Genomic DNA, 17,881 nt, shown 5'->3' on the forward strand with positions numbered 1-17,881 from the left:
CACGGATGGACGAACAGACGGACATGACCCAATCTATAAGCTCACTGGACTTCATCTGTGGGGACTAAAAATTGTGTCACTGCATCCTTTTTGCAATATGAATACGATGAGAAACTAAATTTTTATTTTTTGTGGCCTTATACATGGGAGTCTATGGAGATCTGCCTTATACATGGAGTCTATGGAAGTGTAAACTAAAAATATGCAAATTTCACCACGATTTTCCCAAATTTGGGAAAGGTCACTCCTATGCACTTCCATACCAAGTTTCAAATCAATCGGACTGGTGGTTTCAGAGCAGGAGATTTTTCGACCAAAAATGGGAGAAAATTACAAAAAAATTCATGAAAAATAGCAAGTCCAAGATACTGACCCAAGATGCGCACAATCATTTCATGTCAGCCCAAAGTACTTACATGCTAATTTTTCATGTAATCTGCTCAGTGGTTATTAAGTTTTTTCAATTTTGACTGTTTTTACATTTTTTCACTTAATTTGCATATTTTTGGCAATGACAACTTCATTTGAACAAAATCTCATCTACAGCCCATCATCCATGTACACACCAAATATCAAGATGAAATGTACAGCGGTTTTGGAGTTTTTGATGTTGACGGACAGACATACAGACATACAGACATACAGACATACAGACATACATACATACAGACATTTCCCTAGCCTATAAGAATAGCTTCCATTGCCATATATACATATGGCTATGGGAGCTAAAAAACAAGCGACCCAATAGTCGACAGAGCTCTGCTGTGTTATGTAGAAAGCAACTTTTTGTGACATATGTATTGATGAAGATGGTTGAGATCTTTGATAGCTCATTTCAGGATGGCCTGACCTAAAATGGCAACATTAGCTGCAAAAATACAAAATTGACGATTTCATCATAATTATGTATAAAAATGTATACAAAATATCAAAGCTATCACATGAGTAACTTTTGAGAAACAAATATTTTGACCAAAAATGGCAAAAATTGACCCAAAAATACAAAAATTGAAGATTTCATCAAATTTCACTATATCACACTGGGAGAACCCCCAGGAACCTGTATACCAAATATCAAAGGCATCAGACAAGTAGTTTTTGAGAAACACATTTTTTGACCAAAAATGGCAAAAATTGCACCAAAAATACAAAATTGCAGATTTCATCATATATTCTATATATCATATTTAGTTTATCTGTAGGAACCTGTATACCAAATATCAAAGCTGTCAGACAAGCAGTTTTGATGAAATAAATTTTTGACCAAAAATGACAAAAAATTCCTTAAAAATACAGATTTGCATATTTCTTCACAATTTGAACAAATCCAAATTGGGTTATCCCTAGGGACCTGTATACCAAATATCAAAGCTGTCAGACGAGCGGTTTTGATGAAATAAATTTTGACCAAAAATGACAAAAAAATTCCTTAACAATACAGATTTGCATATTTCATCACAATTTGAACAAATCCAATTTGGGTTATCCCTAGGGACCTGTATACCAAATATCAAAGCTGTCTGACCAGCGGTTCATGAAGAAGAAGATTTTTTACCAAAAACGCCTTTTTTGGCACTAATTTGTATATTTTCAACAATATCAAAAAATCAAAAAAAGCACAATTATTTCTGGTCAGCCCAAAGTACTTACATGCTAATTTTTCATGTAATCTGCTCAGTGGTTATTGAGATTTTCAATTTTGACTGTTTTTACATTTTTTCACTTAATTTGCATATTTTTGGCAATGACAACTTCATTTGAACAAAATCTCATCTACAGCCCATCATCCATGTACACACCAAATATCAAGATGAAATGTGCAGCGGTTTTGGAGTTTTTGATGTTGACGGACAGACATACAGACATACAGACATACAGACATACAGACATTTCCCTAGCCTATAAGAATAGCTTCCATTGCCATATATACATATGGCTATGGGAGCTAAAAAACTAGCTCAGAAAAACGTATAGAGAAGAACGACATCACCGATCACGGCGATCTTCAGACCTTTTATCATGTTTCAGTCTGAACGGTCAACATTTGATGCTATAATCTATGTCAAGTGTCTCTTTTTGGTCAAATCCGACAGAGATGAATCAATCACGATTTAGTTTCATCGCCCCGACCCGACAGGAAATAATGAAGCTCATGGGCACCTGTATACATGTAATCGTGGCATGAACGTATCCAATGCCCGTCCACTGCATGAGCCATTGACCGTGCATCGCGAGCAAACAACGGTTTTGGACGTCACGAGAGCATTTTTTTCGCAGTCTGTGAGCGGTTGAGTGGTTTGGGTACGCTGCATACATGTAGATCGGAATCGAGTTGATTTCGGCCGAAAACAGTTAGAAAGTAGTTTTTCGTGCTCCGTCCAAATTGGATCAGCATGTTGCCGGTTTTGTCCATGCTGTGGTGGGAGGCCGTATAACGCCGGGAATACACGTCATCGTACGCAGGGCTAGGCCACAACATACTCAGTCCGAAAGCGATCTATCGTAAAATATCGTACTGCAGGTCATGGATGTAAGAAATAGAAGGATACAGGACACTCCTTTGATCCTTTGTTCAAGGGATAGTTGCCGCCGATTCGTTATCCCGTAATCCCGTAACGGGATTAGCGTGTTATTTTATTCATAGCGTGCCTTCGGGTTGTCATCGGTAAACGTCGAGTCTTTCCGTGCATTAGCAACAGACAGCGTAAAAATAGCGTCTTTGTGCCAGTAATGTTGTTGTAGCAATACTACGACCTTTTTCTATCTTAACGATGATATGCAGCTCATCGAGGAGGAAAACAATCGACTCCATAGCTCCTGGCTCACTTTCTGTCTCCTGTGAACACGGTATAACAAGAACTGCGCATGTGTAATAACCTTTCCCCTTCTTGAACAATGCGTCAACCCGTGCAGAATGGTGACGCGACGCAATGAACTTCGGCGAAAAAATCACCAGGGAATTTTCGGCCAGGTACTCTGATCGATAAACATGACCAGACCGGAAAGTCTATATATATGACTTTAGTTTTGGCGTAACAGTTCTTTCAGCAATGTCTTGGAACGTCTGGAAACGTGACTTCAAACGGGTGAACCATGGCCTGAACGACGAACGCATTTGCACGCAATCCTATGGGGACGAACTATCGGCGTACCGCAAATATAGCCCAACTTTAGAATACGATAACTTCAACGGCCAGGCGAACAGCACTTAGGACAAACATTTTTTGAGCGTTCATACCTTGAACCTTCTAATTAAGAAAAAATCAGACTCCGCGGTTAGATACTTTGTAAGTTAGAGTAATTTTACGATCAGGGACTTTATCCAAGTCGGTTCCAAAGAATAGTCATAACTTGGTCAAATATGCGTCGATTTTCTCAGTCTTTGGTTTGTTTGAGCTCTGTTCAGTCTGGGCATTTAACACAAGCAATTTCACAAGTTTGAAAGTTTTTTTTATGAATTTGGCAACAATAATTTGATGTACACGATATTGTGAGTGAAGTGGGTGTGTCCGAGCCGTCCTGATCGCGGCAAGCATGCCACAACTTCAAAGACCAGCGTAGACAAAGAAATAACAATAGGTGTGAAAGGGATTATAGGGCTGTCCTGTATCCTTCTATTTTTTACATCCATGTGCAGGTCAACACACACATCACCCATTCATAGGCCTACAGGTACACATATCAACGAACAAAAAGGAGAGGCAATCTGCTTGAAACCATGAAGTAGTCCGTTTGTGTCTGAATTCATTGAGGCGCGTGTTCAGTAACCGTTGGTCAAGTTTTTTCGTTCAGTAGTAAGAATCGTTTGTTCATTGTTGACATCGTAATCGATCCGATGAACACAACAAATGTTTGATCGTTTGCACCTTTGCGCGTTGTTACGTGCAGAGAAAACGAACAAAAGGGTGAACTCAGCAGTTAACGTTTTAAACAAAATTTATTACGAAAAAAAAACTAATTGCTAAGTCAGGGATAGAGTACAAGCTTTAAAAGTGTACAGACTACTTATCTCAGCTGGGACGGCAAAGCTCCAGTCTCAGAGTTGTAACAGTCAGTTGAATGAATGAACAGTCCTTGCAGGCTTGCAGCTGCACAAAGTCCACAGTATAAATCCAGCGTTGACAGTGAAGGTCTTGAAAAGTCTTGAGAATGACTACTGCTGGAGTTTATAGTAACACACAAGAGACACGATCCCAAAAGTCTGACTGGAAGCTGTGCACGTCCCTTTTATAAAGGCATATAAGAACAATCTAGAACTTTTATTGACATGCTAATTACTGTTCTAAAATTATCTCCTTACACAACTAATCAACTTTCCAGAACATTCCAAACATGACTAATTGAATTCAAGGTTGTGAGGTCATCAAGGGCAGTGACCTTGAGAATGTTCTAGACTAATTGAACTCAGGTCATGATGAGTGTGGGGGAAATGACCTACATAACACACCCCCTCTTCAAAAAGAAAATTTTTCAATGAAAAATCTTTCTTTTACAAATGTAATCTTAAAAGTGTGAACAACAATAAGTTCTAAATACGAGAGAGACAGTCTGCAATTAAATTGTCTCTGCCTTTGATATGTCTAATGTCAAGATTAAACTCCTGTAACATTAAACTCCATCTTAGCAATCTCTGATTTTTGCCTTTAAATTTCTGCAGAAAAACAAGAGGGTTGTGATCAATATAAACCACTATTGGCTGATTTGAAGAAGTAACATAAACTTCAAAATGCTGTAAAGCTAATATCAAAGATAAACACTCTTTTTCAATTGTAGAGTAGTTTCTCTGGGATTTGTTAAATTTGCGTGAAAAATAGCAAACAGGATGATCTACCCCATGACTATCCTCTTGCAATAAAACAGCACCAGCAGCCGTATCACTAGCATCTACAGCTAATTTGAATGGCAAAGTGAAATCTGGTGCAGACAACACTGGAGCACTTTGCAGTATGGCTTTAAGTGTATCAAATGCCTGTTGGCATTGCTCTGACCAAACAAACTTTACTTTCTTTTTAAGTAAGTTAGTCAAAGGCTCAGTAATTGTGGAGAAATTTGGACAGAATTTTCTGTAGTAACCAGCCATACCGAGAAAGCGCATCAGTTGTCGTTTGCAGTTTGGTATGGAAAACTTGAAATGGCACTGATTTTGGCATCAACAGGTTTTACCTCACCCTGTCCTACAGTATGTCCGAGGTAAGTTACCCTTGCCCATACAAACTCAGATTTGGCAAGGTTGACAGTCAACATTGCTTTACTCAGTCTCTCAAAGAACTTCCGCATGAGCTTGATGTGTTCCTCCCAGGTGTCACTATACAGGACGACGTCGTCAACGTAAGCTGCACACCGTCTAGCCCGGATATGACGTCGTTGATCATCCGTTGGAACGTTGCCGGAGAGTTCTTCATTCCGAATGGCATCACCTTGTACTGGAACAATCCGTCTGGGTAACAAAGGCGGATATTTCACGAGCACGATCTGTCAGAGGGACTTGCCAAAATCCCTTCAGTAGGTCAAATTTCGTCACATACTTGGCTTTTCCCACTCGGTCGATGCAGTCATCAATCCTCGGGATTGGGAAAGTGTCTGTCTTTGTTAAAGTGTTGACCTTCCTAAAGTCCGTGCACATACGATAACTGTGATCTGGTTTGGGAACAAGTATGCACGGCGAACTCCAGTTACTTTTACTGGGTTCAATAAAGTCATTGTCCAGCAGGTATTTGACTTCTTCTGGAGATATTTTGCTTTTGTTGGATTCAGTCTGTATGGATGTTGTTTTACAGGCTTACTGTCCCCAACATCAACGTCGTGATAGATGACGTTTGTCCTCGTTGGAACATCTTGAAACAGGTGTTTATATTCGTGGAGCAGTTCTTTCACCTGTTGTTGTTTTTCTGGCTGGAGGTGTGCCAACTTTGTAGACTCCAGCTTCTCCAGCATTTCTGAGTTCTGAAGCTTGACCGAGCCCAGCTTGAGTTTAGAGTATTTTCACTCAAGTCAGTTTCAGTATCACTATCTTCATAATGGCCAGAACTGACGGTACTGACAGGCTGAGTTATAGTAGGATTATCCCTATCCAAATATGGCTTAAGCATATTTATGTGACATAGCTGTTTTTGTTTTCGCCTGTCAGGTGTTATTATGATGTAATTTAAATCACTCAATTTCTTATCAATTAGATATGGCCCAAAGTAACGAGCATGGAGTGGTTTGCCAGGAATTGGAAGTAGAACAAGAACTTTTTGACCTGGTTCAAACTTCCGTTTTGAGGTGCTTTTATCATATTTGGTTTTCATTGACTGCTGAGATGACTCAAGATTTTCTCTGGCTAATTCACATGCTTTAGAGAGTTTTGTACGAAAATCTGACACATATTGCAAAATATTCAGACAATCATCATCGTCTGATAGGAATTTCTCTTTAACGAGCTTAAGTGGGCCACGGACTGTATGTCCAAATACAAGCTCAAATGGGCTAAAACCAAGAGACTCTTGAATTGACTCTCTAACAGCAAAGAGCAGAAAATGAATTCCTTCATCCCACTGCTTCTCTGTGTCAAAACAGTAGGTCCTAATCATGTTTTCAAAGTTTGATGAAATCGCTCAAGAGCACCCTGACTTTCTGGATGATAGGCGGATGACCTATACTGTTTAATGCCTAGCTGATCCATTACTTGTTGAAAAATACCAGACATAAAGTTGGAGCCTTGATCGGACTGGACACATTTAGGGAGGCCAAATAAAGTGAAAAATTTGACTAAAGCTTTCACTATAGTCTTTGTCTTTATATTTCTCAGTGGTATGGCTTCGGGGAACCGAGTTGATGTACACATTATTGTCAGCATGTACTCATTTCTGATCTTGTTTTTGGTAGGGGCCCAACACAGTCTATTAGTATCCTACTAAATGGTTCTTGAAATGCAGGAATTGGCTGTAAAGGGGCCTTTGGAATGGTCTGATTTGGCTTTCCTACCATTTGACATGTGTGACAAGTTTTACAGAAATGTGCTACATCCTGCCTGAGATTAGGCCAATAAAAGTGACTGAGAATTTTATGATAAGTTTTCCTGACTCCTAAGTGACCAGCCCAGGGAGTTTCATGGGCCAGGCGCAATATTTCAGCACGGTAGGGCTTTGGAACCACAATTTGATGTTTTATAGCCCATCGTCATCAACCGAAACATCTGGAGGTCTCCATTTACGCATGAGAATACCAGATTTTGTATAATAGGAAACAGAGCTATCTGAAGTTTTACCTTCATCATCTACCCTGTCAAACAAAGACAAAATATCTGGGTCTTTGTGTTGTTCTGCAATGAGATTTGATCTAGAAAATGTCTGACTTTGGTCAGCAGAAGTTTTACTGGAAGTTTCAAATCCACGAGGGATAACGGAATGATCCGTGTCAAACACCTGACTGAGAAAGGTGTCATTTAAGTCAACATCTGTGACATTATTTTTGAGAGTATTTGATTCTCGAAGTTTTCTTTGACATGGCTCGAGTAATGGCACATGAAGGAAATAAATCGGGTATCTCTTGTTCAATTGGCTCTGGATCCTGATCTAAACTAGGATTATCAGTCACAAGTGGATTAGTAATGACCTTGTCCCCAGCAAGGTCGTTTCCAAGAAGAAGGTGAATCCCTTCAAAAGGCAAAAAAGGCCTAATACCTAAAGCCACAGGTCCAGAAACAAAGTCCGAAGACAAATAGACATTATGGAGAGGAACAGGAATGTAGTCATTACAATCTACCCCCTTAATAAGAACTTTAGAACCTGAAAATGACTTTTCAGAAAACGGCAGGGTATCTGCCAACAAAAGAGACTGGGAAGCCCCGGTATCTCTTAAAATTTTGACAGGGGTAGCGGAAGAGAAATCACTAGAAAGTGATATAAAACCATTATGAATAAATGGCTCGAAAATACCCATAATGCTATCTTGAGAAGAATTGACCTTGACCTCATTAATTGGGGATAAGAGGGGTTTAACCTCAGACAATGTGTTACACACATTATTAGACTCTAATTGAGTTGATGAAGAAATAAAGCCGGTTGGCTTAGATCCACTTTGACCACTTGACCTTCACGTTTTCTTTTCAATTTGAAACACTCTGACATTAAATGGCCGTCTTTCTTACAATAATTACAAGAAAGTGTACCGAACTGTTTGTCAGAAGGAGATTGAGACTTGGGATCTGATGATGTGTGAGTGTTACTTAAATTTTGTGAACTGTTGTCATTTGATTTCCTACTCTCCTTTGAAAAATTCTTGGATGAAAAGGAGGAGTTAAATTTACCTGCATTGTTTCTGTATGAAAAGGACTGGGATGGTTTGCTGAGAAATGAAGATTTGTGGGTCAATGAATAATCATCGGCCAAACGTGCAGCAACCTCCAATGTATCTGCCTTTTGTTCATTGATAAACGTCTTGATGTCACTCCGAATGCACCTCTTAAATTCTTCAATCAAAACAAGCTGTCGTAATTTGTCATAATTCTGACTGACCTTTTCAGAAGAACACCAGCGATCAAACAGTTGTTCTTTTGTTCGAGCAAATTCAACATAAGTTTGATCCTTCACCTTCTCACAATCCCTAAATTCTGACGGTAAGCTTCAGGCACCAACTCATAGCCCTTGAGAATTAATTCCTTCACAGAATCATAATTTGAAGCCTGCTCTACTGACAACTGAATGTAAATTTCTCTGGCTTTACCCACCAAAGCACTCTGCAAAAGCATAGACCAGGACTCCTTAGGCCAATTCAGACTCTGAGCAATTTTCTCAAAATGAAGGAAATATTTATCAATCCTTTTCTTGGAAAGGGGGAACTAACCTGAAATGCTTAGTGATGTCAAACTTGTCTGAAGGGAAGAATTTTCCTGATTGTCCAAGCTCTAAACGTCTCATTTCTAACTGTAGTCGATGTTCTTCCAATTCTCTCTCCTTTTCTCTCTGTCTTTCTTCCATTTGTAATTCTTTGTCTTTCATTTGTAATTCTTTGTCTTTCATTTGTAATTTTTCCTGCCTTTCCCTTTCTTCCATTTGCAATTTTTCCTTTTCTAATTCCAATTTCTTAAGCTCCAAATCTGCCTGTATTTCTAATTCTAATTTTTTGAGTTCGAAGGAAGACTCAGGCTCATAATCTTTTAAGGCAGACTCCTCAAAATGGCCAGAATTAACTAAATGTTTTGCAATCTTGAACTGAATTTCTCGCTTGCGCATAGATCTTTTGACATCTACTTTAAGGAAATTTGCCAGTGCTATGAGGTTGTCTTTTCTGAGGGAATTAAATGTGTCCTGATCAAGGTCATCCATAAATTCGTCTGGCTTGAATTCCGCCATGATTGAATTTCGCTGAGTTCACAGTATACAGTAGTTTTGAAAAGGCTGTCAAAATGTTGTCAAACGGCCAAAATATTCGTCTCCCGGACGAGCCCCCAATTTGTTACGTGCAGAGAAAACGAACAAAAGGGTGAACTCAGCAGTTAACGTTTAAACAAAATTTATTACGAAAAAAAACTAATTGCTAAGTCAGGGATAGAGTACAAGCTTTAAAAGTGTACAGACTACTTATCTCAGCTGGGACGGCAAAGCTCCAGTCTCAGAGTTGTAACAGTCAGTTGATGAATGAACAGTCCTTTGCAGGCTTGCAGCTGCACAAAGTCCACAGTATAAATCCAGCGTTGACAGTGAAGGTCTTGAAAAGTCTGAGAATGACTACTGCTGGAGTTTATAGTAACACACAAGAGACACGATCCCAAAAGTCTGACTGGAAGCTGTGCACGTCCCTTTTATAAAGGCATATAAGAACAATCTAGAACTTTATTGACATGCTAATTACTGTTCTAAAATTATCTCCCTTACACAACTAATCAACTTTCCAGAACATTCCAACATGACTAATTGAATTCAAGGTTGTGAGGTCATCAAGGGCAGTGACCTTGAGAATGTTCTAGACTAATTGAACTCAGGTCATGATGAGTGTGGGGAAATGACCTACATAACAGCGTCCCCTCGTTGATTGGCAGCTGTATTGATTTATGCTTTCATTTATTGTTTGTCGACGCTTCGAACCAGCAGCGAAGCAGTTTTGGCATAAAAAATCAACTTTAAAATGGAAAAAAATGAGAGAATTTCGCCAACAAGTATTCACAAAACGTAATATGTTGGAACAGTGCTTTAATTTACACCATGGTTGTTGAAAGATCCAGATTTTCGGGAGCATTCGTTGACGTTGTTACCATGTGCCACTCATGTTGGATTATGAATCCCCAGGGAGATAGGGGGTATTTATAGGCTCCCCCTGCCTTTAAGAACTTATGGAAATTTTAGCATTCTCCACAGCCTTGGAAATCAGAGGCCTGACCAATTTACATAACAATGTTTAATTTGCATATAGCTAGTTGTGAAACTGTATTCTTTTGTTTGGTTATTAACATATAAATAGATTGCTCTAGGAGTGCCTTTGTTGAGAACCCTGAATTTCTTTGCATCAGCCTTACAGCATTACCAATGCTATGCAAATATTCTTGCATTAAAGGAAATCATCTCAACTCTGCAAAGGGGCAGAGTTACAACAGCAGTATATTGGAAATAATTTTGAGTTACAATGTGAAACCTTTGAAAAGACAAGACAATTTAATTAATATTTTTAAAACAATGCCTTTCTTTTTCTCTAGCCGCAGTGAACTGCCATGGCACACGGCACAAATTAATAGTCCCTTTGATTTCACATCTTGTATTTTCTAATTAAAATGACATACATTCTAGAAGAATGGTATGCAGTAAGTTTCAATTCAGTGCCATAACTCTGTGTGTGAGACAAGTGTAAGCTTCAGCAAATATCTTCTAACTTTCAGCTGCTGTAATTGTTATTTAAAAAAGCTAAGTAAGTAATTTATTGCGTTTCAAGGCCTTGGGCCTAAATGCAAGGAGAACACCTAGCTCTCAATAAAGTTATCCATCACACAAATACAGACATGAAATAAATGATACAATATTTACAAAATACTCACAAAATAAATTGAAGATTAAATTCTTCATACTAATAGTTGCAGATGGCTGCTGTGTTCACAGCCATGGCTTTGTAGATATATTCACAAATATTCATTAATATTCATTAATACCTGTGGATCTTTAGAACTCATAAGCCTTTGTCCAGACTAAAAAAAGCTACATTGTAGATCAAGTGCGATCAACTGTTCTCACATACAGAGTTGTGGCACCTATTTGAAAACCCCTGTATGAAAACCTATAACTAAATCTTATGGTACAATACCTGGCTATCTGTTTTTGTCTTGTTATTCCAAAACTGCTTCTTCTCCTCCGCTTAATTTTTGGTGTTTTCTCTTTTGGAGGTGTAACTGGACTGTTGTTATTGTCACAGAATCTGTAAAAGACGAAATTTCAAATGAATTATCTCCTTTACTTAGGTTCAAGTTCTTGTCTGCTTGATCCAACTTCAATGAAAGTGCATCTGTTATAACATGCCTTGTATTTCAAACGTCACACACCCTTAGGATTCAATGTTGTGTAACTTGTTGATGACGTAACAGACCGCATAAATATCACTTGGCAGAAAATAACCCCAAACTATTTTCAACTTGACATGATCCGATTACTGAATTTTTCATGGAAGATAGCCATTATGTAATAATGTCATTCACCATATTTGATATCGAGAATTGCGTATTCACAAAATTATGCAAGAACAATCATTAAACACATAGCAATGATGAAAACATATTCATTCATGCACTATTCAATGAAGAATATCATGCTATATTTTAACAACTTTTCGCCTGTTATGAAAACCAAGCATACAATTGTCAATTGCAAACAAAAGCATTTATGTGAAAATTATGAGAGTATGATAAAAACATTTTTGTCTAAATAATTTGACAAGTCATCCTTTTAGTGGTCATGAACAGTCTAAATATGGATGTTTTTTAAAAAAACAAAATTACACTATTGTTTGCTTTTATTTTGAATTTTTGTAGTATTTTCGGAGAAGGTATAACTGGCTTTGTAACAATACTTGCCTGTAAAAGTGACTACTGCTGTCTTCAAAAGTAGATTTCTTGGTTTGTCCATGGGAACATGACACACATTCAAATACGTGACTCTCCATCAATGCCTACAGCAAACATAAAAGACAGATATATTAAATATTTATCCCTTTTACCACAATGGTCTGGCCCAAATATGTTATTACAAATGGCAATTTTGGGTCTGTCCATTGGGAATTAGGGTGTACAGGTTCATGGACCCTAGGAATTGGTATATTCACAGTCACTGAAAATTCTAGGACTTTTGGCATTCCAATGCATTAAAAGACAAATTCGAGTAAATTCTCTAATTTTACCATATTTTATGGATCACAGCACAAAAAAAGACAAATTAAATTTTCCTCCAACCTACCAACCCTAACTTTCAGATATACGGTAAAGTAAACACCTACATTTTTTTTTCAATTTGGCCTTCCTGGATTTCAAGTTCCTTGGTAAAGAAAATGTCAGGGTGTGAATTAGACAAGTAGAAGAAGGCTTGCAATGTCAAATAGAAAAGGCAAACCCCAGCAAAACACAAAATCATTCAATAGGAAGATGATACATTTCCAAACATATATTTATAGTTAGTGTCAAACAGAATTCAATGATTGCAGAGGTTAAATCTGGTTTTTGTGAACACACATAGAGGCTGGGCCTGGTAAATATATAACTTGATATATACCTTTGGAGCAAGCTGTCATCAAATACTTGTACTGTACAACAGAAAGCAGAATTTCAACATGGTCATTTTTGTTCCTTTGCAAAGAGTAAAATTTGTTCTACTTTTGCAGGAGAAGTAGAAATGCAGTTGCATCATGCAACTTGTAACTGTCAACAGTATAGAACCTTTCATCAGTTACAGTGTATGGTATCCTACACTCCCACATAGTTTTCAGAGGGAGCACAGCAAGGAGAGACCCTAGACTGAATTATCCAGGGTCCATTGATTACACTTTGTGGAACATATTTTGCTGTAACCAGTAGAAAAACAATGGGTGGAAAAAGGATGGTGCCATTTCTTTCCAAAAGTCTCCATGGTGTCTCCAATGGATCAGGTGACACAATTGGCTGATGGTCAGATCATTGACAGTTAGTTAACACTTTCAGCCAATAAACAAAAGGCTACCTTTTAGGGCAATTATAGCCACACAGATGACAATGTCATTCGACAAGTCATCTTTTCACATTCAAAGCTTTTACCAGTAATGTATTAATTGAGTTAAAGTCACCAGCATACCTAGATCTCCAGACAGGGCGACTCCTTAAAGATTAACTCCATCACAGATTTTTGGAATGGAAAGGCAATCATTGTTTACAATTTAACTCGATCTTTCTTCAGTCTAAATATCTTATTCAGTGTTCACTGTTGGCATTTTGAAGAAAAATATCATTCAGTTTATCAAAACACAGTTTGTGGAAGACACTAAAGGGGCACTGTTATCGTTAGTTCAATAAAACTTGTTGACATTAACTGTTTATGCGATTTTAATGCTTTGTTCTCCTCTGAAAATTATGTTCAGTTATTCAGTTTGTGCAGAGATAGAGCAAACAAAAACCTGCCCTTTAATGAGAGAACAGCACTCTCTTGTAGGAGCAAAAGTCTGCCTTTGTTTGCACACCTATTACATTTAGCATGTACAGTGTGCAATTACATAGAATAATGCATATACCACAAGAATATGCAGCATGCATCTGCTTTCATCCACTCTATATGCATTTCATAATATTTGGTAAAATGTAGACCTAATAATTTCATAAGAATTTTGAGGATATAGTGAAATCATAAACCTAAACCATATTGATAGATAAACATATCTTTTATGTCATACGATGATTGGGCCTGTATGCAGAGAAATAGCATGAGGGTTGGTGTGAAACTATTGGAGCCAGACATCAACAAACATGCGTGGCCTGTAAACAAACATTGTTTCTATTGACTAACCTATACTCTCCCACAGCCGCCAGCTGGCTACACTTCAGACCATGATACTGCCCTCAGCAGAGCCCAGCTGGCTAGCTGAGCCTCACTAGCTAGAAAGACTGTTGAGGGCACATCACCATATGGTTGAGGATAGAGCTGCGTAGCGAACGAGGAGCTGTGAGGGAGTCATTGACTAAACCTGCTCTTTCACTGCAGGTGCAATCAAAGGTTTTGGCTCCATACCACTTTTTCATGGACTCTGCAGCATGAGAAGTGTTGCCACCTGGAAGGCTGAGGTGTAAGATTACACCTGTCATTCTGAGTCTTGGGACGTGACAATGAATATTACCTGAGCTAACTTGACAGCTTTCTCTCTAGTGACTTGACATCCCAGGATGTGACTGACAGTCAGTAGGAATGCAATGAGTACATCCACTGCCTCTGTGCCTGTGAAGCAGTTTTCATGCGTCTTCATCATCTGGCGTCTTTTCTTGACTTCCACATTTTCTTTGAGGTGCTGTATGATGTCATTCCAGAGCTGTGTGAATCTGAAGGGACCTGTAAGTGAACGGAGAAGAGCATGGAGGTTACATAACAGGGCTAGAAATTAGCGGTGGTCTTGCGTCAAATGACCACCATTTTTTCACGCTTGACCTCCAAATTCTGTAACTGGTGGTCATTTTGACCACCATGGAAAAAAATTTAGTATTTCAGCAGTTGCCGGTTTGTCTGATAGCGAGGGTACCGTTTCATCAATACAACAGGCGCAGGGCCTTCACAGGTGCTAATAAACAAAATTTCATATTGCAGCATTTATGCAAATATTTCCGCAAAGGAAAAAAACAAATTCAAAATCCTTCTACTTATCATAAGAAAACATTAGACAACGCAGCGATCACTTTGGAAGTCTGGCAAGTATAAAAATACGATTGCAAGATAGACAACATGAACGAATTGTGCCACCTATTTGCATGTTATTTGGTTCCAATAAAGCACGAGTCAGTAGATGAGAAGTTGTTGGCAAAATCATTATCAGTTTTTTTTTTCCAACATAGGTATTATTTTTTTTTATCCACTGTACAGACATGTACAATTTGGGTACAGCCATGTTCAAAGACTCCCACCATAACATTGACCTCTCTTTTCGTGAATACAAAAAGCCTGATAATATGATTCAGTTCAAAAAAAATATTGACTACCAGACCACCAATTTAAAATGTGGTGGTCAAAATGACTACCAGGATAAAATGTTAATTTCAAGCCCTGCATAAGCACATCTCAGTTGAGAATGGGTGTACCAGTCCCCTGGTAAATACTGGCATGACCCTATTGTTTGTACGAAAAAAATGTATCATACAGAACATTTGGTGTAAGTTTTTATATGCCACAACCTGAGGGCTAGGATGATTACGTTTAATTCAAGGGTAAGAAAATCCAAAACCCAACCTCATGAACTGGTAGTATTTTGACCAGTAGGCTAGACTGCCTCTAATATGGACAGGAGAATTATTAGATTTATTGACAAGTGAGGAAGAGGTACTAGGTACTGAGGCCATTTTTAGGCTTCTAGTCCTTGGGCTTATCAACCTTCAAACACCATGGCCTTGAACTTGCAATGTACATCACCGTGTCAAGGATGTACTTCTCCATGCATGCCTAATAAAGGTCAATTAATTAACCAGCCAGTTGAAATACCAGTTGATGAAAAACAATTTTGATAACATAGTGACTATAGATACTTGTAGATTGATATGATGACACAATAAATAGTCCGTCTTGAAAACCAACAGTTCAGAGCGGTGGGGAATACCATTTCATGAAGTTTATGAGAAAGGTACATTTCACAGATTCTTTGTCACTAACAAGGACAAGTTTGTGGCCTTTTTACTTCAAAATATAATGAAAGAATCATAAAGATTGTATTTCATAGATCATGTGATTACCACAGGACAAAGATGTAAACAGCTGTGATACTATAGTCCCTATGTTGTGTTTCATTGTCTGTGTGTGTGTTTGAGGGGGAGCTGGAACTGAGCTACAAGTGAATACACTGGATTACCAGGTGAACTGTAACCTTGTTTAGTCAAGTAAACATTGCACTGACAATAGTAGCATTGCACAGACAATACAACCTGTTTAATAACTACAGTTTACATGATTAAACTAGTCCCTCCTTCTTGAAAACGGAGGAATTGTGTTGAAACTTCGATCAAAAAAGTTATATTTTGGTTGTTCTTTTTCTGTTCGAGGTCAAATGCTGGATAAATCCTATGTCTGTACAAATCATGCATAGACTGACTGTCTCTCCTTTCATAAGTAGCTGCCAACGTGATCGAGTTATCACCTTGTCTCTGTTCATTGCAACCAATCAAAATTTGATAATTATTTGTCTGCGAGCAAAACGCAGAAAACAATCACAGTCAGTATGATTCACAGTACGTTTCTTGAAATACTATATCTTGGCGCCCTGAAGCAGTATTGTTTTTTGCGATCCTATCTGCGAAGCATTGAAATGCAAATATCTTGAGTAAATTTTCTCAGTAGCCTTTGGTTTCTTTGTTCGGAAGGTCATCCTCTCTTCCTTTGTCTCTCCCAACTTTGACAGATGACCAAAAAGTTATTTTTCTCTGCAGTGCGATCTCTGGAAATAAAATTCCTTGGCTTGATGAAAATCATTTCTTTGGAAGTTTGAGAAAACTACGCTATCAGTCCATCACCTCATGAGATTACGCCGATAGCGATCATTGATATGGCACGGGACGACAGTGAAAAAGGAAGTTGCTCAGATATGCCGAATGATTTACCCCCTAAAAATCGACGATCTCCTACCCCGGCATTCCAAAAAATTGCTATGCCGTTGAGAAAACTGACAAATTGACATGTTGAGAGTGTAACACGATCAGCGCCAGTGAACATAAACAACGTACAACTTGTACACTGTTTGACCTCGTAATGACCTGACCGATAAATTACACCAAGAATTCAACTCCAGCAAAAGGGCGTACCATGTCGCTGTCGACAAAGCAAGCTTGCAAAAATCGAAGGTATGCAGCTTAAAAATTTTTTCTGAGGATACTGTCAGCCTATCTGTGGCGGATGATGAAAGAACAAATATCGATAGGATCGTGGTGCGGGTCACTGTCCTGACTTCACACAGTTCACCAGCAGTGACACAGTCTGTAATCGATAACAAAACTTTTTTCAAGTTCACTGTCGCTGTATAATGGTGGACTGATTCTCCATTTGATCGAGAATCATACTGGTGAAATGACCGTTAACACTAAAATAGCGTCAGCCTAGAATACATACCTTTCCTTCCGTGTATTTCTGATAGTTTAGTCGCTCGGTCGCGTAGAGGCTGCACTCCCATCAACGTCGCCATTTTCGAATTTCGAGCCATTCAACAAAGTCTCGCGGGAAGTACGAGTTTCTCGCATCATCACTAAACGTCGGTGGTGGCGCTGTTCTGTTTGCAATATCGTGTATCTGTATCTTGTAGGCGTCCTCATTTATAAAGAAATCGTATTTCTTTCCTTTTTTCACACCCAGTGGCTGTTTTTCTTTTCAGAGCAATTCTTTGTAATTTTATTCATTTGCCGAACATTTTACAGTTATGTAGATAGATGGTGGAATAATGCTGAAATAAGTTTTGATTGGAAAAAAGTAATAGTCTTTAGATAAAGAACATAGTTTTTGTATGAAATTGTTAACAATGGATTTGAACACTTTGGCTGTTGACGAATGAGTGTTTTTGAATACCCAGAGCGTATTATCGGCTGTATGAGTAGTGCAGCTGATATGGTCACGTATATTCTCACCCAATATCTCCACGGGCGATTTCTTCTCAGTTCCTCTCTCCCCTTTCCAACAATTGCCATTAGTTGGGTTATGGGACTTGGTTCACGTGCAGGGTG

At 38.5% G+C, this 17,881-nt stretch overlaps 1 protein-coding gene across 3 annotated transcripts in view; it reads right to left on the reverse strand.

Annotated features, from left to right (window-relative positions):
• The window catches only part of LOC139115224 (DEP domain-containing protein 7-like), a 42,400-nt gene extending 24,972 nt beyond the window's left edge, over positions 1-17,428 (reverse strand). For 2 of the 3 annotated variants that reach the window (XM_070677200.1, XM_070677190.1), the window contains exons 1-2: positions 12,038-12,172; positions 11,275-11,385 (exon numbers count right to left, since the gene is read on the reverse strand). In XM_070677200.1, the coding sequence (XP_070533301.1) occupies positions 11,275-11,385; positions 12,038-12,126 (200 nt within the window). In that variant the 5' untranslated portion in view covers positions 12,127-12,172. Of the gene's footprint in view, positions 1-11,274; positions 11,386-12,037; positions 12,173-14,316; positions 14,526-17,276 lie in introns of those variants that run through there. The other variant, XM_070677182.1, reaches the window with a different exon arrangement.
• Positions 17,429-17,881: the final 453 nt, after the last annotated feature.

Source organism: Ptychodera flava, chromosome 2 (genome assembly GCF_041260155.1).
Source record: "Ptychodera flava strain L36383 chromosome 2, AS_Pfla_20210202, whole genome shotgun sequence".
NCBI lineage: Eukaryota > Metazoa > Hemichordata > Enteropneusta > Ptychoderidae > Ptychodera > Ptychodera flava.